General features: G+C 32.6%; 2 protein-coding genes across 3 annotated transcripts in view; one reads left to right on the plus strand and one right to left on the minus strand.

Annotated features, from left to right (window-relative positions):
- The window catches only part of Cip4 (formin-binding protein 1-like Cip4), a 35,713-nt gene extending 32,841 nt beyond the window's left edge, over nt 1–2,872 (plus strand). The window contains exons 7-11 of the mRNA XM_018543424.1: nt 165–194; nt 910–1,217; nt 1,545–1,736; nt 2,290–2,426; nt 2,601–2,872. Of these exons, the coding sequence (XP_018398926.1) occupies nt 165–194; nt 910–1,217; nt 1,545–1,736; nt 2,290–2,426; nt 2,601–2,758 (825 nt within the window). The 3' untranslated portion in view covers nt 2,759–2,872. The remainder of the gene's footprint in view (nt 1–164; nt 195–909; nt 1,218–1,544; nt 1,737–2,289; nt 2,427–2,600) is intronic.
- Nucleotides 2,873–9,333: 6,461 nt separating this feature from the next.
- Sclp (leucine rich repeat containing protein 20 sclp) lies at nt 9,334–17,212 on the minus strand. Of its 2 annotated transcripts, none has more exons than XM_018543397.1 (4): nt 16,750–17,212; nt 10,513–10,656; nt 10,219–10,386; nt 9,334–9,775 (listed from the first exon to the last, which is right to left on the minus strand). In XM_018543397.1, exons 1-4 carry the CDS (start codon nt 16,901–16,903, stop codon nt 9,615–9,617), a joined length of 627 nt encoding a protein of 208 aa, XP_018398899.1. In that variant the 5' UTR covers nt 16,904–17,212; the 3' UTR covers nt 9,334–9,614. The 2 variants fall into 2 exon arrangements, with proteins under 2 accessions (XP_018398899.1, XP_018398900.1); XM_018543398.1 differs by lacking the exon at nt 16,750–17,212 and adding an exon at nt 12,372–12,702.
- Nucleotides 17,213–23,553: the final 6,341 nt, after the last annotated feature.

Below are 23,553 nucleotides of genomic sequence, written 5' to 3' on the forward strand. Positions count from 1 at the left end.
AATCAATTTTTTGTTGTATTACGACACACAGATAAATATCTTATATTATTTGAGATTAATAACTTCTGAAATAACCTGAGTTCTCGCTTATGCTATTGCTGGAAGTCTATCCTGTTCATTCGCTGAATGATACGCTTTTCGAATTTGTTTCATGCTAACGACAGAAGTTGATCGAGGTGTGCATAGCTTTAAAGGTCTGTCCTTTATATAATCACCAAGTAATTTTCCGCGATTGACTCTTTTGGTGCTTACAAGTTGAATGCTTACAAGTGTCCGTAACTTGCTAGTCTTCTTTACATGCAGTAGTAAATAGATGAGACAAGCAATCGCTTCTTCGAAAGCAGAATTGTCTTGTGATAATTAATTCGATTATTTTCAACCTTCTAGCACCAAACGGGTTAAATATTATTCCCATTTTTTAAACAATTTGTTCGAATTTTTTTTTATTCATATACTGCAAAAAATATATTTTATTTATATTATTCATTACCGCTTAGAACAATAGCGATATTGAATATTGAAGTTGTCCATCAATATCAATTTATGCGTACGCGCTAGTTTTCACTAACAATTCGTAGATCATTAACAGAACGAATTCTTCCTACCACAAAATGTGTTCCCAAGCTTTCTCATTTCTTTCCTGAGACCTAGACTGTAATATTACTGAGAGAAAAGGTGAAGGAGTTTGAGATAGAGAGGGAGAAAGAGAGAGAGAGAGAGGGAGAGAGAAAATCATGTTTTAATGATAAAATTTTTTAAAATAATTTTTGTTTTCGTGATTTATTATTATATGTATTAATTATTTAATTTGATAATTGTTAAGTTCTATTATAAATAAAGTTTTTGGGTCTCGGGAATATACACAGATAATTTCTCAAAGATCGATATTTATTGTAAAACAAATTCCAGAACAATGTGCCTGGCTACGGTGATGGTGCCAAGGAGGACTGCAGCGATCTGCCACCGAATCAGCGAAAGAAGCGACTGCAACAGCGATTGGACGAGATCCAGGCGAAAATACAACAGGAGACCGCAGCGAGAGATGGTCTAATGAAGATGAAAGGCGTGTACGAACAGAATCCCGCTCTCGGAGATCCGATGAGTATAGAGGGTCAACTAAACCAATCCAGTAACAAACTGGACAAACTCGGAGTTGAATTGACAAAGTTTCAAGGCTACCTCGAAGAAGCAATGCGTGCTGGTACCAGTTTGTCTAGGTAAATGCAGCTTTATTAGAATTGTGCAAGGAAGTGTATTGATATTCGTTAGTCATACAAACTATAGCTCTAAAAGCGAACAATGTTCACAGTAACTGTGAAAAGTAAAACGCGAAATATAATCGATATTTATTTAGAGTAACACACTTAATATAATACATGCTTTTATAATTTATGCAAATTTATCGTGCTTAAAATAATAAGTTAAAATATAATTTTCTATATAATTGTCTACATAGTTAATTGAATAGGCTAGTATATTTTGCATAATGTATTTAATTATATAATTTATCAAAGAAGTGGAGAAGTAACTTGATATGATTTCAGCCCAAGTCAAGCTCAGCGAAAACCCACTACTAACGGTTCGGCAACGAGGCCATTAAGTTCACGAAGAGGTAGTCATTCGGGCGGTGAGGAGAGCCTTTCGAGATCCGCTTCAGATTCGAGCGTGTGCAATGCGAATGCGAATCAACCAGTTCACAAAAAGAGCGCTCCGAGCACACCACAGCCAACTCATGAGTAAGTTATCTTGGTAATATATGTTGGGGTAACGCACAGATCACATAACACTCCGAAAATTTCGGAACTTTTAAAATCCGTACATTTTGCGGTTCATAAACTTGTTATAAAAACCACGTTTTATCGTTGTTGAGTACTTTACCATTATTTGTTATCATTAATATTCTATTTTTATATTCTATTATTATATTGTAATTATTTGTATAGATTCTCTTTGTTTCATAACTTTCCACATGCATAAATTCATACTTAGAAACATTGCAATGCCTTCGACTTTTATGCAACCATTCTTATCTTATCGGAACTAATGAACATAAGTAACAGAGATAATTTAAAGTGCTACTACATGAGTCATTGCCATTTTACTTAGTTTAACAAATTAATGTGACGCGAATGGAATTTGCTATGTTCATAATCGCTTAGAGATTCAGATTAGATTACGATTTAGTCATTATATCTCTTTTTGCAAAAGCGTTTGGTTTACGATATTGAGTAGATTAGACACTTTACACTAGACAAATAGCCACGGTTTTCGCTTTATACTGATGCACAGTTCCACGAACAGCCCGGAATCTGGCCTTGGTGAGTCGAGAACGTCGTTACCCGGCAGCGGCTGCGAGGAATATTATCATGACGAAGTTGACGCTCAGCCGCCACTGGGAACATGCCGAGCGATTTATCCTTTCGATGGTAAGTCACTTCAAATTGATAGCCAGACAACGTGATCTATTTTTCTATATTCTCAATTTTAGAGATGAGAAGGCACGAATGTAAGTTTAAAATCTAACAGAGAGAAAGAACTATGAATATTTATTTTATATTCTTGTTATTATAATGTTTAATTTTGTTACTGTTTTATTGCAGCGACTAGCGAAGGTTCTATACCGATGTACGATGGCGAAGAGCTGTATATGATTGAGCTAGATCAGGGAGATGGTTGGACTAGAGTGAGACGCATTTCGCAACCAATAGAGGGTTTTGTACCGACCTCGTACATACAGTGTCATCTCTACAAGACTTAGCCGCTTCTCCTAGGTTGTTAAAGGGAATCTGCGCGAAATCGCTTAAAGGAGATTATAAACAAAGACGCATTTGGTGTCGTCGAAAACTTGAGGATTATGTGTTGGACGAATTGAACGGGATGACAAAAGCGGATTGCAGGCCTAATTAATACTTTTGATTTTGAATGATAGAAAGTCAAAAGATTCTTGGAGACGCAATCAGGAACTTGTGGATATGAACAGGAGTGTGAATATTCACAAGCAAAATATATTACAAAATTTCTCTTGAAATTTGTAAGGTTGATGAAAGATAGAATTCTTTATTCATGAAAAAAATCGTTCATCAATCTGAAGATTTACAGTTATAATCTATAGAAGTAGAAGCATCCGTGGAATCGGATTATCGCGTGCTAATATTCTCATATTCAACGAAATCGCGATCACACCTCCAACACTTATTCTCAAGCATTCCTGTTCGATCGATCGGCCGATCAATCAGGAAGAAACAAAGGAACGATAGAATACGAACAAACGCTCCGGCTTTGTGATCAATCAACCTAATATAAGCGTAATAGGAATAGAATCGAGCTCATTTTTGAGCTTATTATAGACCCCTAAGAGACATATTTCGCCCTTATTCGGATTATTTAATATAATACTTTGTTGTATAATAATTACTCTATAATTATCTGTTAAAAGGGTATTTAACAGATTTTAATAGTGTATTATTAATAGCGAATGTATTATCTACATTTATGTTTAAATCACTATTTTTGTTATCTAAGAAGTCGTATTATTTTTTTTTAAATGAAGGCTCGCGGTAGTCCTACAGCCCTCTACCCGCTTTATTATATTATTTTGAAATTATAAGTTGACATTAATGGCTGTTGATAATTATTAATTATGAATTTTTAACTGCGGTTGTATTATTTATCGCGAGAAAAAATTTTATACGTGGAGGACCATATCGGGACCTGCACCTTTGCGTTCAATTCTTATCGAAATTACTACTGATAACAATAATTATTAATTATTAATCTCAAAAATTTTATTTAGAAATATTGTATTATCTTGCAGACTGTACACTATGTTTTATTGTGTAAATAAACAATTTTCTTTTTTTTTTTATTATTTTAAAGTAGTCTTATATGAAGGGCCACGTGGCCCCTAAGTCTATCTACGGCAGGAAACTCATGATCCAGAAGTAAGGGTTGAATTTAGGCATTGTATGATAGAGTATGTCCAATCATAATATACATAGGGTGCGTTCCGAATTACACATAAAGCGCATGATGCATCATTGTGTTCTTTATTGTTCGGTAAACAACAATGACAAATGATGCATGGGCTTCATGTGCAATTTGGAACATACCCATACTCGATTATATGCGTTTGTCATTTTTAATCCTTTAGCAGGAACAAAAATCGAAACAGAAAAATTTCGTGTTATTGGATAATTATTGAAAAAATAATTATTTAAAATCGTAATTGGGAAATGCCAGATTTTATTCAGCTATTAGAACAATTGTTGACGAAAATAGTGCAATATTCTGATTAAAAATCTTGAGACGAGTCTTCTGTCTGTACAAAAACTTATATAAGTTCTCAAGCTCGCTGCATAATTACATTAATGTAGCTGCTTAAGGATTAAAACGCGATGTCTTTTCGTGAAGAATCGGTAGTGAAATGATCCTTAATGCACTCACATGACTTTTCGACTATCCTTTTTCCGTGTAAATGCACGAAACAAACATTTAACGACCCCGTTAAAAAAAAGAAAAGTAACAATCTTAGTAATAATAATCGCGATCCGCTTACTTGTCACAATATTGCAAATTAATCATAACTGTTGTAATCGTTGCCGCACCGAAGTTTTATCGTTTTTTTGTATACTCGACTCGACGTACCTTTTACTCGTCGTAAAAGGCGGCCGGCTGTTACACGGACAGGGCTCACTATCACGCTAAGAGAACACGAGACTGATCGCTGCTAGAGTTTCGTCGTACTCGCGCGAGTCGAGCAAAATCTTGACATTCGTAATCGAAATCGCAAAAATCGACAAGATTCTGAGATCATTGGCATTGAAGAAGAAATACAGAAATTATGAAAACACATAGACCGCACATAGTACAGGATAAAATTTGGTAAAGAATTTATATACATATAATTAGGATTTATAATTAAATATTCACATATAATCAATTTTATGAAATTGACTTTCCTAAAGTTATGTCTCTTTGATTCCAAGAAATCATAAAGTAGCATTTAGAATTTGTGCGGAGACTAGTTTTTAATTTTTCGAAGGTTTGATAAAGTTGGATAAATATACGTCAGATGTGCCAAGATTTACAAAATTAAAACTTTTTGCAATACAAGGATTTTTTTAAATCTTGAAACTTGTGATTTTTTAAGAATCTACAGACTTAAGATTGTTTTATTTAAAGCTCATGTAATCGAGATTAAGTAAAAGGAGATATCTGTAAAAACGGAGGGTCCTAAAATCTTTCCGATTACGTGTAACATCAGTTTGTGACGAAAAATAGGTTGTTCCGATGGACCAGTCGGCGTATCGTGTTAAGAAGTTGCCTGAATGTGACTAGTTATAATAGATTTATGTAAATATTGCCAGGGAGATGGAAGCGAGAGCGAGGCTATCCAGTATGCGAGTGCCAGAATCAATATTAAGATGAGAAGGATTCGCTTCTGTCATGGACAAAAGCTTGATTCTTAAATATTCGGGTAATTCTGTGGTAAATTCTGTGCTGCATTAATGTTATACATCGGTATATTTTAATGGTCAAAAAATAGTGTTCGCGATAATCATAGGCGGTAAGTTGTAATTGTAGAAGATTTAGCGTCGTAGGCTTGCCACTATTGTTATTTCGGGCAAAATTTTGCGATAGCGAGTATTTCGATGAATATTTTTAAAGCACAGTGTATAGAAGTATATCAGAAAGATTCGATCCTTGATCCACATGTCTTGAAAGGAAGTCCGCGCGATCACGAGAACCTGGTGCGTTTATCGTATTTTTCCGAGCAGAATCCGGGAATCGTAACTTTCTCGTGTATTGAATGTATATGTATATATTATACATATATATATATAGATATTATATATTCGATCGTCAGGAAGAAAAGGCGTAGCTTCACGTATAGTCGTACGCAAGTACACGAATAAATATGATCAGTTCACTCAATACATACATACGCACACGCGCATTCTGCCCCTGCTCTTGATCGCTTCCGGTTCGTTAACGGCGAAAACAAGAGAATTGCTCGGTGATTATGTCAAAAAGAAGTAACGGGGCCGTATGTATACGCTCCGACTTTTCATTGTGTCTGTTTTATGTATATTTTGTGATTCTCTATACGCGCGAACAAGTATTGTAGATAATTAATTCTGCGTTTTATTGTACTTTATTATTTTTATTATTATTATTATTAATATTGAAAAATACAGGTACTAAACCAATATAACTGTTTCGAATACGTTAAAACGTGCCTAATACATATATTTGCGCCTTTTTGTATCCAGAGTTCTTCCTCTCTCTCGTATCTTTAATATTTAATTTTGTCTGTTATAAAACATGTTTTGAAAAATATGTTTGATTAGTTTCAGTTCAAAGTTACTCTTTGTACTATAATGATTTTTTAATGTCATAATTTCTATTTTGTTGTTATATAAAAATAAAAAATGTATAAATGTCATAATAATAGTTATTAAATCTTGAATAATATTCATATTTATACGAATACGCCTTGAGCAGTATTGTTTATAATAATAATCATAGTATTATCTAACATCTATTCTATTAAATCTATCTATTCAAGTGATTATTATTACACAAAGCAAAAGATACTTTAATCATTTTGGCATTACAAAGATATAAGAGATTTAGTTGATTTCAAAAATTTTATTCATTGAACTCACAATTATATAAAATTAGCAGATTGAAACATTCGCCGCTGTTATTATTTATTATTATTTGTCGTGTGTTTTATTTTCTTGCCTGTGCAAGATACAGCAGCTCTATATATCCTATATTTCGTAATATCAAATTGCAACGTATTTCATAAAACGTGAATATTCTCATATCTTTAAATCTTTGAAAATTTTTGTTGCAGCCGAAGTACTGTAATGACGAGAGATGTAATCGGTACAATATAAAATCGGAGATAGCTGAAGATATACTAATAGTAATACTTTCAGAACTTTCAAATATTGTTTTATTTTTTTAAACTGAAGAAATTTTTCATATTTTGGATATTTTTCAGCACACCTTATACATACGTTCGTATATGATTTATTTTAGATCAGGTACGACCGCGTTGATATTTTATTCATTGAAGTTATAATAAATATTCTACGCAACGTGAAAAAAAGTGATCAATGAGCAATAGTTACACAGAAATGAAATATACAGGTGAGTAGTGAAGAATTTTATAGTATAGTGATTTTAATTATTTGACTTACATTAATATAATATTAATTTTATTGCATAGAATAATTCAGATTATATGGATAACATAAATGAAGAAAAGCCGCATGAAAGTACCTTCAATTCAGAATCTAATAAAGATGACTTTAATGAAATAAAAGAGCTACAGAAATGGTATCATATACCTCATCTGCACAGTAATAATTTATTACAAATATTAAGATATAAATTACTTCCAACACTTCCAAAATCTACAAAAATATTTTTGCACACTATATCATCAATATATGAGATAGAAAACATAGAAGACTAAGATAATTCCATACATAGGCATTCAACAAGGATCACAATATTTCGTAAATGGTTTAGATTCTTGCTATTGTATTGGCTGCTGTGCTGATAATGCCACAAGACCGTGGCAAGATTTTAATCTAGCTAGCAATCTAGCAGGAAAACGAGTTTCGTGTAACGCCGGTTTAAAATCACGGTTTTAATCATCTACGAAGAGTTAAACAGACACCAAGTGGGATGTGACGCACCCCAGAGCAAGATAAAATTCTCTAAACAAAGGAATTAAAAATGAGCATATACCACAAACGCTGGATAGATTTAGCTTCTATTTTTCTATTGTAAAAATTGTATTATGTATATTTTATACAATTGTGATACACATCTTACAAAATTTTAACTACCAACGTATCAAAGCAGCGAATAAATATAAAATATAATACGAAGCAACAGCTTCATTGACCCACAAATCCTCTCGCGAGGATAGGGTACGTATAAATAGGATATAAATTGCGATAATCACTGTAATTAGGATGTATATAGACTAGGAGCAGTGTCCTGCGAAATACGATTTAAAAAATGCGTTTTCATGTTTCTCTGCTGCTGCATTGTGACGTCTTAAATTACATTCAAATTTTTGTAGATTTAAGGATGTAATTGAAGATTAACGGATTCATTAGTGACAGTTATGCATTTTTCTGATTTAGAACTTAAAATAATTAAGTATATATTCATAAATTTCTAGATTCTGTAAAAGTATTCAAATGCCCCTTGCAATTGTCCGTAAATCCGAGATAAAGTTATGTGTCCGTAACTCTTGAGACCTCTACGTCTGAGAATGACTGACTAGATCAAAAGCACAGGAAATAAATCAATTTACAATTATAGTTACTATTCGACGCGCTAAGTGCGCATAGTTTCGCGAAAACATTTGCAAACTTACGATTGCAAATTTATATTGATTTTTTTACGGGGCACCCTATATATCCAGACGCTCTACTAACAGCTATTTTAATAGTATTACACTTGTCATTCGTTATTAACACTTTGTGCTCGAGCTGTAAAGTCAGAATTCATTTAACTCATTAATTTGTAAAGTATTATATATCTGATCTTTTTATATATCTGATTTAAAATAAGGCATATTAAACATCCCTTCAAAATGTAATTTATGAAAGAGAATTACAAAATCTTTATTTTTATATTGTTTTATAATGTTTCATAAATATATAGTAACATTAAATCGAGTAAATTATAATTTTTTTGTCGATTATATTTTCAGATAATACTCGAGTACAAAATGTTAATGTCAAAAAGATTGCGCTATGTCGGTTATATAAAGTATCGTATATCGGCAGTACATAGCAATAAACGTGTCCGTAACGTTAACGAACAAAAATTACGTTAATAATACAGTCAATACAAGTTGTATTCATGAACGACAAAATGATAATTTGCAAATATTTCTTCAAGTCTTAAACTTTGTAGATCTGAGACTTTCACGTTTTAGGGATCGCACATTTAAATTTGTCATTTAAACGTTTAAAAATTCCAGAAAATCTTTCAAAGGATTTAAGCTATTCAATGATTTATTAAAAGACCAAAAATTCGATACTGGAAGCATTTTGATATTAAAACATTTCTAAATCTAAAAATTCTTGAATTCGACAATTGATCACAACTGCATCGTTCATGACTAGCATTTCAATATAAAATCTAAAAATACATGCAATATAAAAGAAAAAAAACGAGGGATCGATCATGTAAATTTTTTCTAGAGCGAAAATGTGAAAAGTGAAAATTTTTATGTGCGTATGAACATACACATATACATATATAAAAAATTTTCACTTTTTACATTTCCACCCTAAGGAAAAAATTACATGATTGATATCCAGTAACAGATCCGTGATAATTAAGTACAGATACAAATCACTATAGTGACATTTACAAAAGATACAAGCGAATCATCGATTTACGATCCGCGGCACTTGTTATCACACAGCTCGCGTTATCACTGTACAAAATATTGATTCTACTTCTAGTACGCGCAAAGTTTTGAGCAATTTTCGTCGAAAGAATACGAGGGACGGAACCGCCTCTCCGTCGTCTTCCGTCGCGAAATAGGCTGCTCTCGCTTGGGAGGTGACTTAAACGTTCAAGTCTTCCCAATCTTCGATTTGCCGAGGAGTAAGCTCAATTGTGATCCTCAGAGTACGTAGAAGATCGTGCAATCTCGGCGGAAGAGGATTCGCTTGCAGATCAATAAATTCTAGAACAGGTGCGTGCCTGAGCCTCTCGACATCAATATCTACGGAATAAACAATCAACAGTGTTAGTCATTTTAAGAACACTTATTGATTCAGATCAACCGAAAATTGTCCTTTCATTTTTAACGTGATGGTAATGCAATAATTAGCTTAAATATTTTTCGATTCACAGTATCAGGAATTGGATTTATCAAAATTATTCGAGTTTAATCCTTGTAGTATATTTAGTATCAATATTTCTGATGCATATCTAATTTATTCTAAGTTTTATTAGATTAATCGGAAAGTTTGGTCCGTTTTTTTTTTTTGCAAAAAGTATGAAGGTGCCATTTCATGTTGTTTGACGCTCATTTTTAGCGTCAAAATAGATCATGTGATAAAAATTGACGAATATCTATTTTGACTGAGCTAAGAATGAGCGTCGAGAGTCAGCATGAAAATGCACTTTGATTTTATTTAAGAAATAAAATGAAAAATTACTGACCAATAATAAAATTGTTGCTAGCGAGAAGTCGTTTCAGGTGCGGTATCCGCCAAGCTACTGATGGCAGAGAGATGAAAGTGTTGTGCGAGATATCGAGTCTCTCCAGAGCTTGCAGTTCGGCTAACTCTTCAGGCAGCTTGCTCATCTGATTGTGACTTAAATTCAGTTCTGTAAACGTGTTTTGTTGAATAACGAGGAATATTAAACAAAAATTCTCCCAAAGATAGATTTTATATAAATATTGAAAAAAAACAGCAATCTGAAACTACTTTATGTATGTAACTTGTCGCTTACCAGTGATTAATGAAAATTTCACAGCAAACTTTGCTGGAATTTTTGTGATCACGTTACCGGAGAGGTCGCATCTCTTCAACTCCGTATGCCGCATCAGATGGTAAACTGCGTCTGGGATTTGCATGAGCTGGCACTCAGACAAGTCTAAAAAGTAAAACGAAAGAGCGTACAGTTTCCTGAAAAAAAAAATAACATAATACTGCCTTAAATTATTATTCTCCAAGATTTCGATAATTTCTGCCACTTGTATCAATTAAAATAAATTTTCGAAATTAATTAATTTCAGTACCGAATTCTACGAAATATGTTTTAAAATAAAAATTAATACTTATTTTTATTTTCTTCATCTTTGAAACGAGGATCGATTGCATATCTTTCGTAAATATTGAAAATGAAGACCATTATTCACTTAATTTTACATCTTTCAAATATTATTCATTATATAAATGTCTCTTTCTTATTGCTTATTTATTCAATTTTACTTTCAAATATATCCTATTATAATTATTATATAAATGTCCCACTCTTTAAACGCTCAATAATAATCTTTAAATATCAACATTCCAGTGACAAAGTATTAGCTGAAATAAGTAATTCTCTAAAAGTGAATTTTTATTCTTCCAATGTCTTATCTTACGGCAGTCTAGTTTATCGCACACAGAGTTCTTTCTTCGAGATTAAAATTAAACAGAGAAGATATGATTTTCTCTCTCAAATATCGACAGCATCGGTTATTAAGTTGTAATAATAAAATGGTAAGTATTCCGTCACTCGAAAAAAAAAATAGGAAAACACCAGTCTAAGTGCATCATAACTGCTGAAAGTGCACTTAACGTCAGTGCACCGCGTTTCACGCTTTCTCTGGCGCGGTTTCCAGCACGGAAGACCGTCGTTGAAGCTAACTCGGACGCGGGAGCTGAGAACGCATTACGGAACAAATGTATTCCGCATTATATATTTATCAATCATCGCGATCATTATAACATTGGAGCGCGCAGTTCCGGGAAGATAACAAACCGCGGAATTGTCCGATTTAGCAATCCGAGGAACAATTTAAACGTAGATCTGTTAACGCTTCGTGAAGTCAAACAAAGAATCTTAATCAAATTCCAGATAATTGAGAAAAATGGCTTTCTTTATTTTCTACATGTACAATAAAGAATATTCTCTTTTTCTTTGTTTCTTATATCGAAGCTATCACAGTTCGATCAAGAGAGGTAAAATTAGGTCTCTCCTTTTTATTCCTGCACTAGATTGCACTAGATTGCACTTTCTTTCTCGCTTTCGTCAATATGTCGTAAATAACAAACATATTTCACTTTATGTTTTAAAAGTGACACAAATACACTAATACACACACACTTATACAAGTATACTAAATCTGCTATAGAAAACAGAACTGATGTCGTAAACAGTAAATATTTTTCTGCAAATCTGGGTCTTCTGTTGAATATCGAAATCTCTAAAATCTGACGTAAAGAGAAAACCGTATAATAAAATTCCTTCGAATTGGGCATTGTATCGCAGTCCAATCGTATCTTCGTAATTATATTACTATGATGTCTCGGACGTGCACCAATGCGAAACGCATTACGAAAACACACGGAAATTTCATCGCGATGAACCCGTTAATAATAATTAGTATTTTAAGCGCGACGTACAAAAATTTCAGTTGTAATCGTAAGACCGTAAGCCAATCACAGTTTTGAGTGTATTTAAAATACAATATAAAATATCAATTTTGATCGTGATTGGTCGATTTGCTTGAGAACTTACAATTATAACTAAAATTTTTATATGTGTAATAGTCTTAAATTGAATCACGAACGATCGCTTTCACCAAAAATTTTGCAATTTACCGAGGCTCTCGTTCTCTTGTGCCTCTTCACAGCGAAGAATCACTCTTGTTACAGCGTTTGCCATTTTGGCCGTCGTCGTACTGACTCACCGGCGTGACTCCGACTGCGTTTGAAACATTTATTTTCGTGTGTGCCTGCCGAAATAAGTTCCACCACCTGGCCGACCATGATATTCATCACGACTCATTTTCGGAAAGCGAGTTATTGAGGAGAAGATCGGGAAGGTGCTAATTTTCCACGACAGCCAAACTACGATTGCGCTAACTGTACATTTTGCGCCGATATCGTTAGTCAAAAATTTAGAACACTTTTTGATAAATAAACGTTTGACAAGCTTGGTCAACTAAAATTTTGGATGTTTTGTGAACCTATGGACAAGCGTGAAAATAGTCCTCAGATTGCTATTTGTTTGTCGCGATATTTCTGGACAGCTGATTGCTCTTAATTACTTGACCTTGATGCACTTAATTTAGATAAAACATATTTTTATGAATCATAATGTTTTTATCAGATATCTTGTACAATTATTTCTTGATTCTTATCAAAAATGTTGAGTATTCAAGCTTTAAATATTCATTTTTTATAAAGAATCAAGAAATAATCATATAAATTCAATCTCTGATAAAAACATCATAACTCATAAAAATATAGTGTATCAAAATTAAGTGCAGAGGCCAAGTAATTCAGAGTAATTAGCCTGCTCGAAATTGACATCATGATAAACGTAAGTTGATTGAAAAAAGTAGAGTAAAAAGAGAAAAAGCACGATTTAACACCTTTCTGCAAAAATTATGAATAATTTTTCATTAATTCTTTAAACTTATTTTTATTTGAATTTAAAGTGATATTTTTTCACAATTAAGTATTTAGATTATTATCTCTATATTGCGTTGTTGCGGGACGACTTATATAATTCGGGCAAATGATAAACGAGGATAAAATGCTCGAACAGAGGATTGTGCAATTAGTATGAGAGTCATTGTGTAATTAGTACGAAAGTTACTTTTCGCTATTGCTCTGCGTCCAGCTGTACTTAATGCACGTGCGATCATTTTTCTTTATCAAAAATAGTAAAAAAAGAGCCGATGACAAGCTACCATTTAAGGTCTTGAGGCCCTATACGGAAACTTCTCGCGTCGTAGACTCGTTTGTGCGTTTTGCTTTGAAAAGTTCCTGCATTTCTGGATTCGCACGAGATCGTTCTTCCACGCAACGAAAGCCTTAGCTCCGACATCTGCTAAAGCGGAACAGCGTTTACGTGCCTGTAGCATAAACGTGATATAACAGGAAATAATATTTTATACAACTCATTTTTCTATTTTATTGGATGCAATATTGGAAATTTGATTGCTAATTTTTGTAATCTAATTTAATATCAATAAATATCAATTTATATTATATTACATCGTTTACATTTTTACAAATTTGTAAAATCATTCTACAAAATCGGAAATCTGTAATTCAGACTTGGTCTGGAATTAAAAATCATTGAAGGATCTATGATATGAGAGATTTATTGCTAAATGTTACACAGTTACTTTTTGTCGCTCTTATTTGTATTGTAATGCATCTCGCGTTTGATATGTAAAGCTACATAATAAAAAGATTTACAAAAAGAAGAGAACATAGCCTTCTGGCGATATTCGGTGCGCGTAGATCAACATTGCCAAGGCTCGCCTTTACTATTCCGAGATCGACCTTTCGTGTATGCATTGGGTGTCCCGAAGATACGCACGATCAGTCGGAATATCAGACGAAGATACAACCAGAGGATCACAGCTGTTCTGTGAAGCTCATGATGTGAGACGGAAAGAGACAAAGGCCGGATACGCGCGTTGTATAACGCAATGTTTATCCAGTGAATTATCTATGCCAGAGTTGCGAAGCGAACATTTCACTTTTATCCGAGTTGATGCTCGAGAAACGCCATGCGTTTATTTATCCATTCCTCCACAAGCGAAGTTTCATACAGCTTTCAATTTTATTAGCTGTTATAGTAGCAACTTAGTTTGTAAATATCATAAATATTCTATACTGATTTTTAATTTGCAGGAAATCCGAATGTTTTCTAAAAATCTTTAAAACACATAAATTATCTTTGCATAACTGTGATTTATTGTTATGGTTATATCATTATGATCTGTTTCACAAGTGGTATATCACAGAAACATTAAATAAGAAAAAGAAAAATGTTTGTAGTCATTCATGCATTTTTTTATACTGCGCTCATTATGATATAATTATTATTTCTAATGAAATTAATATGAAATTGCAAAGTAGAACGGAAATGTTCTTCACGTACTACATATGATTGCTTTTACGCGATGAGTACGTCATTGGCATGATCCGTACTTTCTACGGAACTATGTTATAAGTTTTTTACTAAGCTGCAACAAGAAATCGTCAATACGTTGCGTCCCGACGCTCGGCAATCGTAGATCAATTTTTATTAGCTGTTCCTTGCTTCCTCTTTCTATTTTTTTCAATAACTATAGTGTTACGCGTGTGAGAAAAACGATCATAAATCTTGAAGAAAGTAGGAGAGTTCGTTAGCTATACAAAGCAAACTGAGTCATCGATAATGCATTAGATAAGATAGATGTTATTAACGTGACAATACGCAGAAATGCGTTGTTGCGATCTACTGCTTACCACATTTGCGATATTTTTTATCGTAATCCGATAATTGATTTGTACTGCAAATCTTATATTTGTATCGTAGGAACTGCGTTTTATAGATCGTCAGTTTCAGATTAATATAACTTTCTCTAATCGGATTTCTGATGTTACGGTTATTTTTAACAAATCTTTGTTTCCATTGTAATCATTTATAATATCTTTACTATCCAGACCTTTATATTAATCAATATTAATCGAAACGTAAAATTAATGATAAAATAAACAATAGACTTATTCACATCACATTTTTTATAGCTGATTTTAAATATCATACTTATTCTATACAAAGAAAAAATGTTTCATATTACATTTTCTTATTGCAGATATCTGTTACTATAAATATTTCATTCGATAAATTCTTTTGGCTGTGATGTAAGTATTAAATTTCCGATTTCGTGGAATCGTGATACTACAAATTTTGAAAATTGAACTTGTAAACTTTTGTAGTAAATATCATATATATTTTGATTTCGTGAACTTTTGCTCGGCACTACATTTTTTATCTACATGATAAGCCCCGATTTAAAAAATTTTTAATTTTAGAAATTCTTAAATTTATTATTTTTCATGTTTATTAAATTCTAATCTGCGTTTAATTACATTCTACGCAATCGTAATCTATGGAGAACGTTTTATAAAATTCTAGGTTGTGTGTGAGTCACAAACACCGGCATATTATAAACCAGTAAAAGTATTGCTAATCAAGGTTACAATGTGCGCAGATGGTGTATTACAGATAAGGTAAGGGTGGAAGTTATCTCAAATCAGGAAGTATAGGTATCGTGACACTGATTGTGAGATACACATATGTATATGGTATTTACAAGCTCGACTTTTTCGTAAGACAACCGTTTCTTATATGGATAATTCTGAGAACAATTAATATATGATGTGCTACAAATGCTTTGCACATTTTTAATTAGTCAATTAGTAAACATTTTTCTTCCCAATCAATCAAATGCTCCAAAGCATTTATAGTGAAACTTTGACCGTACTGTTTAATTACTCTTATAGAAAAAAATTTAATATTATAAATATATATATATTAAATTAGTTATCCATAAATAACACGCGCATGTCCAAAAACGAGATATCTTAAAAATGCCTGAAAGACGTTTTAAAGACATTTTTTAAAAAGATTTTTAATAATACGTCTTATACCACAATTTTGGACTTTTTATCTAGTTATTAATTATTTATTGTGAGTACTGTTATTACGTTTAATACTCAAAATAAATAATTAATCACTAACTAATTTAATACTTGCTATATTAACTTTCTCTAACCATCTAGGATAGATGCTAATATAAATATAGCACAACGCCATTTTATAACGAAAGTCGAAAATCTATCAAATTAAAGATTCTTACATCTTATCGTATCAAACTCGTACTTAATTTATACATAAGTCAAATATATATCCGTTATACATTTTAGCATTAAAATTTATTAAACTTTATGGTTCCAAAAAATTAAAAAATTGTTTTTTAAAAATTCGAATTATCTTCTGATCATTTCCGATTAATCGGCTGATTATTCACTATAATCACAGTTGACACTTAATTAATCAATCGAGCTAATCAAAGATGAGCAGAATCGTTGCAAAGATTCAAAATTGTTCCAGATATCCAAGAAAAAAGTTTAAGACTTAGAACGCTTTTTAAAATGACTTTATGGTATTCTTCACACTCGACCTTACCTAAGTTACAATTATCTTGGGCTTCCTCACACCGTGAAACCACTCGGATGATCGCCCGACCAGCCAGTTGAACGCAAACTGCCATCGCAACATTTCTTTCGCCTTGCTCCTGCGAGATCTGCTGCACCTCTCCTTCGTTGTATGGCGGCCTCATGTTTCTTCACACTTCGTTGTACGAGAAATTGCAATAGATACAATACCGCAACAAGCGCGCGAATATGAATTTCTCTTTCGAGTTGGTTGTGTCGAAAATCTGCACCGATCTTCGTACACTCGTAGACGAACAATTTCTTTTATTGGATTTCTATTGTAATCGCTAAAAGAACATTTCGTAAGCTTCAATTAAACGGTAGTTAGTCTTCGTATAAATTTTACAACTGTCGATAGTCGTTGCGAATCATTGGCAAAGATCTATATATCGTATCCAATAAATTCGAAGATACAGAAAGAACTTGGCTGAACAGAGAATTTTGTATATCTCAACGTAGTCGAAACGATTTCTTCCACACAGAAAATTTTGTCAGGATGAATATCCGCGTAGATCGGATCCTAATATTTACGAAAGATGATCTTCTTTGTAAAAACTCTTTTCGGAATTCAAATTTAATTCTAATAAGATCAGAACATTCCTCGGGAGATTCTCCGAATTTGAAAAGACGTAGATTTTTTTATTTTCTTCACCGGGACATTTGTTTTTCAGGATCTCGCACGATTTCAGGAAAAAGTCCAAGACAAAGTCCAGCTCGAGCGCGATCCTCGTTCTCGCGAGCGAACTTCAGCGGAGTGCAGCTCCAGCTGACTTCCTGCACGAATTGCAAGGACTTTACAGGTCTCAGTCTTTTTGCAGTTCCTGAAGACTATTACGACGACCGAAGTCGGTCTCAGGTGACTCCGTCAACACTGCCTGCATGAGTGTACGCGGTGCTATTTAAGCCTTCGCCATTTCCCCCGCCATCGGGGAAGCGTCACGAAACAGCTGACTACTTTGTATGTGTGTGTGTGTGTGTGTGTGTGTGTGTATCCACTCTCCCTCTCTTTGTTTGAAAACAAACGCAGTCAGATGCACTGCGCGACATGCAAGCTGTCAAATTCGATGTTGGAATTTCCGCGTTAGAATCACGTTTATATTCGAGGTTTTCCTGCTGTTTCAGGGTTTCTTCAGAATCTCTGCAGGTCTCTTTTGTTTTGACATTCGAAGAAAAATAATCAATGTGATTAACAAAATTGTCATTTTAAGATTATTAAATTAAATGTTCTCTACATTAAAATTGTATCGATCGAGATCATAGAGATTTTGCTTCCTCTCTATTATTTTAGAATTTTTCAGAATTTTCTTGAAATCTTTAGATCTGCTTACATCTTTAAAATTGCCAAATTAAAACTTTTGCATAAAAATCATATCTTTATATTTTGCGCTTTTTTCAAAGATAAAAAGCGATTTCTTTAAGAAGAAACTTCGATAACAAATTTGTAAACAAATTCAAAAACTATTTCTAATATATAAGTTTTTTAAAATCTTTTCAAAAAATTTTCTTTTGAAAAATTCTTTAATTATTTAGAATTGTTCAAATTAAATAGTTAATTTCGATCTTGTGTTAAGTATCGAGATTATATTATAAATTATAATATAAAAGTATACCAAATTTCTATAAGAAGTATCTCTCTCTCTCTCTCTCTCTCAAATTGAAATTTATCAATTCGATGAATTCAGTTTTACTTTTGTTACACAGAATATGACTCATATATGTTCCACTGCATTACAATCACAAGTTTACGAAGTAAGCATTGCCGAAAAGAAATGAAGATTATGCATTGAGACGAAAAAGCTCCAATATCAGTGTTGACGCGCATCAAGCTTTTTGACTACGCAGTTTTGTGAACAAAGAAATTCCTAAACAAGATTATCCTCTTTTTGTTTTATAAACCACTATATTACTTCTCCTATAGAACTATACCTTTCATATTATAATGTATCTTTGAAGTACTTCTGTTCATTACATAAAAAATACAATGCTTAATTGTTGTTTAAATATATTAAATAGAAAAGGACGTCAAAAGAATTATATCGTAATTCTAATTAGAAGACAATTTTTTAAAACGTTTTTAAAATATTTATTTAATGTAAAAATATTTAATAAATATTTCAAAAGTATTTTTTAAATATTGTGTTCTGATTGGAATGTTAACATAGACAATAGACTGTGCATTCCTATAAAATAGTTATTATCAGTTGAGAAATAGTAAGGTTGAAAAACATGTCGCTTTCGCTTTCTATAAACTTATAAAATATCAAAGAGAGATGCTTGATTTTTTTCTAATGAAGCATAGAAGCTAAGATTAAGGAATGTCGCGCAGTCTATAATATCCATTACGTCTTCGGATACTTTGAGTTTTTGTTAAACGTCAAATATTTGAAGAAATACAAAGACACTTTTGTGCACATGGAACATATATCGCAGTTATCTGCATATATGCGCAAAATTTGTTCACTCAACTAACGTGCAAAATGAAGGTCGATAATATTGTGTAAACTATGTTGAGTCGGGGCAAATTGCCCACTGCGCAATTTCCAGATATCATTATCTATACTAAAACATAGTGTACTATTTTACGTTTTTATCTAGAATTTATCCTAAAATTTATCCTAAAATTTATCCTAACAATTTATTAGATGTAGAAGACACAATACTTGAAACTGAAATATTAATTAATATTATTTCGTAAAAATATGAACCTGGTTTGCAAATATAATTTAATAAGCGCAGTATAAAACGCGCAAAATGTTTATTGCTTTTACCATATGTTTCTCAATTTACTGTGCGTAATTCAATATTTGAGAAATGGTGGAGATGTACGTCACTATTTCGCTTTAATAGTGAATTATCATGCGAATGTCCAGAGAAATTTGCGAAATTGCCAAAAGTGCAATCGTGGTACAAAACGACACAAGTATGCAGTCACATTTAATTTTAACTAAAATCATGAGAAAGCTAGAAACTGACTGCTTTTTGATATTTTTTATGAATTCGTAGAAAAGTATTTTTTTTAAATTTTTTTAAAATATCATTTTTACAAGTGTATTTTTATTTTTTGTCAATCGTCATTGATACATTACAATATTTGGCTTGTTATAAAATAGAATAATAGTGGCATTGTTTTATTTTTCCTTTGTATCTCGCTGAACCTTATTTAAAAATGTTTCATTCGTAATTGTAAAGTCTCGTATATTTCTTAAAGAAGACGAAAAACAACTAAGACCCGGGCTGGTAAAACAAATTTCACCACTGTCTGCAACCCCACTCGAGCGCTTCTTCTTCCTCCGCATTAGAGGACTTTGCTCTCCATTCATTGTGAAGCTCAGTGCTCAACAGGGACAAAATGTTTATACGGTTCCGCGGTATGCTTGGCCCGCAGCCAGAGGATACTGCGTGTACATCTTGTCGACGAAAATAGACAACCGCGGACCAAAATCCCCCATGACTTCTCTCTTTCGTCGTTTTCGCCTCTTCGTGCGACGTAGGATATGAAATGACGAGCCAGATCATGGATCCGATCTGTGATGGTTCGATCAGTATGTCATTCTTGAACCCTTAGATTTAATTTTGAAATTTTTGAACATTTTCCTTTGATTCTTTTTAAATAATATAGATACATAAATATTTGTAATTTAAATTTGTAATTTAAATTTGTAAATTAAATTTATAGATAATTTGTAATTTTTTTCTATCAACAAAAGAAATAGACATAAATAATTTTTACATATCTCAAGATTCTCAGATCCCCAGTCTTTAAATTTTTAATCTTCTTGAGAGCCCAAGGAAAGCAAGAAAATCAAATAATGTCAATTTGACTGATTATTGATTGAATTTGTTATTTGTTTTATCGTAACTCAATCAATATCAAATTAATTTAACTTTGTTCTTTTTGAGAACATTTGAATATTTAATTTTTATATTTTTCAATTATTTTGATAATTTTACGTTTTTCAATCATTTAGATATTTTAGATTGATGTTCAAGTTTTTTTGATAACATTATAGTAAAGTATTTCAGATTAATGGACTTTTCAACATATATATCGGCATGTTGATATACATACAGAAGAAATCAAATGCCTTTGCAGTTTCTACGTTGGCTGGCTGGCTTCCGTTCGTGTCTTTTTCCTTCTTCAACGGAGAAGAAACGGGGAAAACATCGAGGGAAGAGACACCTTGGCTCGCATCCTTGCCAACCAGCGTACATTGGCCCTGTGACTTCGTCGCCGCTGACGTCCGTCAGTTCTTTGTAACACGAAGTCGCATGTTCTCTCTACTGCGTTTTCGGTTTTTGGTATTTACTGGTAAATCGTCTACGCGACCATGATTTCACAAACACGGCCGGATGTACATATGAGCATGTTCCTCCCCTTAACGTTCTACTATTCTCATCGCGCATTTTCCTCATTTTCATTAAAATTCCCATCTAATTGTGCAAATTGAATCTTTGTCACAATTTCGAATTTTTCATAAGAATCAATTTTTTTAAATTACAGAACAAAAATTAGACAAATCCTCTTCTTGAGGGTACAAGTAGGTACGATTAATGCAAAACTTATAGTTAGTTATAATCGCGAGAGGACTTAATACATCTTCAGCAAAGACGCGCGAGAGATTGCAACATAAATGTCGCGTTCGTGACGCGCGTTCACGCGACCTCGATTTTCGCGAATATCTATTTTTCATCGTGGAATTTCCCCGGTGCGAACAACACGATTCGACGACGCGGTCCATCCTGCCTCGGTGACTTTTATTGCGACTTTTGTGTATCTCTTTAACTGCGCCGGACTCTTTTGTAACACGTGCGCCTTTAGACGAGGGTGAATCAAAAAATAAAGACACGAAAGTCTTTCTCGCGCAAACAAAGTGCAGTCGAGAGCAACGTGTTCGTTATAGATGCACGGAACGTGATACGATGAACTTCCGTTACTACTTCATAGTACTTCAGTCTAGTACTTGCACTTCTGAGATTGTAAAACTTTTGTGAAGAATTACTATTAAAATTATAAATAAATTTTAATACGCAAAACATATAGCTAGAAACATAGGTAGAAGAGACGTGTAATAAATTCTATTTTAAATAATAGCGTTGATATACAATTTGCAATTAATTCTCAAATGAGAGTTCTAATTATAGAAATTGAATAGTTTCTGAATTATGCGATTGCATTTTCAAGTATCAATAGATCACAGATATATAAGGTACGTATACTAGGGCGTATTATAAATAGAGAGAATTACAATAATTAACAATGTGTATTCACTTTTATGTTTCACTTTATATATAACAATGAGCGATAATACATCGGTTTGCAATCACGTAACACCTTAAATTACAGCCACACAAAAATGCTTATGGATGGATTTCGCTAATACGAAGCTGTTCGTATGCTATTAAATGCACTGTGAATAATTAAGTTAAATACAGTCAAAATTTTTGCAGTTTCTTCATTGATTATCATATCAATATCGTCAATTTAGGCCAAAGCGGTAAAATTCTTTGATTATAGATTCAACAGGCAAAAATCTGTATTCATTCAGCGCATTTAGCGTTACACGTAACCATCCAGTTGCCAGTCAAATGGCTTCCAAATGCATTTTTACGTAAATAGAGATCGGAATCGCAGAATCATATCTAATGTTAAATGTAACGCCAACTCGTTCGCTTCCAGTTCTTTCTCAGTATGAAACATACGGAAACATACCCTTTTTTTAATTTTTAACATGCGAATATATAGTATGTTATTTAATGCCATTCAGTATAATCGTTCCAGTTAAAAGATATGTTCTGTGTTACAGTTTAAATTATTTGGCACCATCTGCGATTCGTAAGTAAGATACTGAAAAACGTCATGGCATTTACTTCCATTTTCCTTGTATGATTATAATCTGAAAGTGAACTATTTAATAAAGATCATAAACAGTAGAATGTACCGTAATTTAAAAGACGTATATACATAGAAAGCAGTATAGATAATAAAATTCCTCCTGTCAAATATTTTTTTAACGATTAAGATCGCAAATTGGTTTCGTTAAGAAACGTAAAATCTGAAAATGTTATTAGAAATGTGTAAGACATCTTCTTATCACACGTATTTTGGCGTAAAGTACACAACTGTGCACTACTCGTATATTCAACAACTGTCCGTTCAGATAGATCATCACCTATGATGGCGACAAATCATCATCTCAATCTATAAATAGTTTTAAAAATTTACAATATAATAATATGTTCATCATATATTACATTCACGAACCTAACATATGTATATCGCATAAAATAGTTATTAGATAAAATGTATTTTAGGCATTTGGGAAATCGCACTGTTTTTTTAAGGAAAGCTTGTTTAGATAACATTTCACAAGCAAGAGCACTCTCTTGTTGCGTGAATACACACGCACGTTCCTACGCACATTGCAATAATTATTATTATAACAATCTATCAATACTAATTTTAACGAGTTTGGTGTTCTCTCTGGGCAAATATAATATCCTATCTCTGAGTATTATCCAGCTATAATGCAAATTATAACACAAATTATAAATCGATAAAATTATTAAGTCTTGTTAGATACACAAAATTGTTAGTTTGTGTATCTAACAATTATTTGCGTGCGTAATTACGTATGTATTGTTTACGTGCACAACGCACACACAGCATTTCGGTTAATCCTGTATACAGTGCAAATATATAATTACGCAATCGTTTACAAATATTAACATTAAATTCTATAAATTAAGCGAGATATAAAAAATAATATAAAATCTC

The sequence above is a fragment of the Cyphomyrmex costatus genome, unplaced genomic scaffold (genome assembly GCF_001594065.2).
Source record: "Cyphomyrmex costatus isolate MS0001 unplaced genomic scaffold, Ccosl1.0 scaffold374, whole genome shotgun sequence".
In the NCBI taxonomy this organism is placed as follows: Eukaryota; Metazoa; Arthropoda; class Insecta; order Hymenoptera; family Formicidae; genus Cyphomyrmex; species Cyphomyrmex costatus.